At 41.2% G+C, this 1,676-nt stretch overlaps 1 protein-coding gene across 1 annotated transcript; it reads left to right on the top strand.

Annotated features, from left to right (window-relative positions):
- Positions 1-140: 140 nt before the first annotated feature.
- Positions 141-1,605, top strand: Phum_PHUM624280 (uncharacterized protein; the record flags this gene model as incomplete). The annotated part of the gene is made up of 3 exons (XM_002433265.1): positions 141-199; positions 277-397; positions 1,420-1,605. 3 exons carry the CDS (start codon positions 141-143, stop codon positions 1,603-1,605), a joined length of 366 nt encoding a protein of 121 aa, XP_002433310.1.
- Between the last annotated feature and the right edge of the window lie 71 nt (positions 1,606-1,676).

Raw genomic sequence — 1,676 nt, 5'->3', positions numbered from 1 at the left:
TTTAGAAACATATCGATCAGTTGAAACGGGAGATCCAACATGGCATACACACAATGGTGGGAAGTGAGGGAAACGTGCGACGATGAAATTACAAAACATTTTATCGCGTTGCCATTGAACGAATGCAATCTTTCCTAACGATGTTCACGTTTAACGATAAAGCATTTCCGGCAACTCTCAGTTTCATATCCGGAAAAGGGTAATTTGAAATAGGAAGAAAATGCTTAATGAAAAATAAATAGATAAATAATAATAATAATTTTAAAAACGTTTCAGAATCATCGGACTTTACGTTTCCATCGTATTCGTCATGTGGACTTTGGTCCGAGGATTTTTCACCGGAATCTCATTTAAAATCATGTTTGACGACATGCCCAACGTCGATCGCATTTTGCAGGTAAGTTAGCAAAAGCTATTTCCGGTTAATTTGATTTTCTTTTGTATCCGCTTTTCCCCCTCCCTCCCTCTCCCTCCCTCTCTCTATCTCTCTTCCTCTTCCTCTTCTTCCTCTCTCACTCTCCTTCTCTCTTCCTCTTCCTCTCTTCCTCTTCCTCTTCCTCTTCTTCTCTTCCTTTCCTCTTCTACTCCTCTTCCTCTTCTTCCTCTCTTCCTCTTCCTCTCTTCTTGTTTTCCTCTTCTTCTCTTCTTGGGTTCCTCTTCTTCTCTTCTTTTCCTCTTCTCCTCTTCTTCTCTTCCTCTTCCTCTTCTTCTCCTCTTCCTCTTCTTGTCTTCTCTTCCTCTTCTACTCCTCTTCCTCTTCTTCCTCTCTTCCTCTTCCTCTCTTCTTGTTTTCCTCTTCTTCTCTTCTTGGGTTCCTCTTCTTCTCTTCTTTTCCTCTTCTCCTCTTCTTCTCTTCCTCTTTCTCTTCTTCTCCTCTTCCTCTTCCTCTTCTTGTCTTCTCTTCCTCTTCTTCTCTTCTTGGGTTCCTCTTCTTCTCTTCCTCTTCTCTTCCTTTCCTCTTCTACTCCTCTTCCTTTTCTTCTCTTCCTCTTTCTCTTCTCTTCCTTTCCTCTTCCTCTTCTTCTCTTCCTTTCCTCTTCCTCTTCTTCTCTTCCTTTCCTCTTCCTCTTCCTCTTCTTGTCTTCTCTTCCTCTTCTTCTCTTCTTGGGTTCCTCTTCTCTTCCTCTTCTCTTCCTTTCCTCTTCTACTCCTCTTCCTTTTCTTCTCTTCCTCTTTCTCTTCTCTTCCTTTCCTCTTCCTCTTCTTCTCTTCCTTTCCTCTTCCTCTTCTTCTCTTCCTCTTCTCTTCCTTTCTTCTTCCTCTCTTCCTCTTCCTCTTCTTCTCTTCCTCTTCTTCTCCTCTTCTTCTCCTCTTCTTCTTTTCTTGTCTTCCTCTTCTTCTCTTCTTGTCTTCCTCTTCCTCTCTTCTTCTCTTCCTCTCTCTCTTTTAAATGCTTTATTTTTACTCTCTCATTTCCAGTTATGCCTCGACATATATTTAGTAAGAGAAAGTAACGAATTTGCTCTCGAAGAAGATTTATTCGCCAAATTGGTTTTCCTATATCGATCACCGGAAACGATAATTAAATGGACGAAAGAAAGGAGAGAAATCGAAGACGATGAAGATGGCGCCGATGGTAGTCAATTACCCTGGGTCGAAAATTAAAGTTTAAGTTTTTGTTTAGAATACGACACGCACGTTGGTACAAGCACGTATATGCATTTCGTTTACGCACG

The sequence above is a fragment of the Pediculus humanus genome, genomic scaffold, assembly GCF_000006295.1.
Source record: "Pediculus humanus corporis 1103172109335 genomic scaffold, whole genome shotgun sequence".
Classification (NCBI taxonomy): domain Eukaryota; kingdom Metazoa; phylum Arthropoda; class Insecta; order Psocodea; family Pediculidae; genus Pediculus; species Pediculus humanus.
This window is presented reverse-complemented; position numbering and strand designations above follow the sequence as displayed.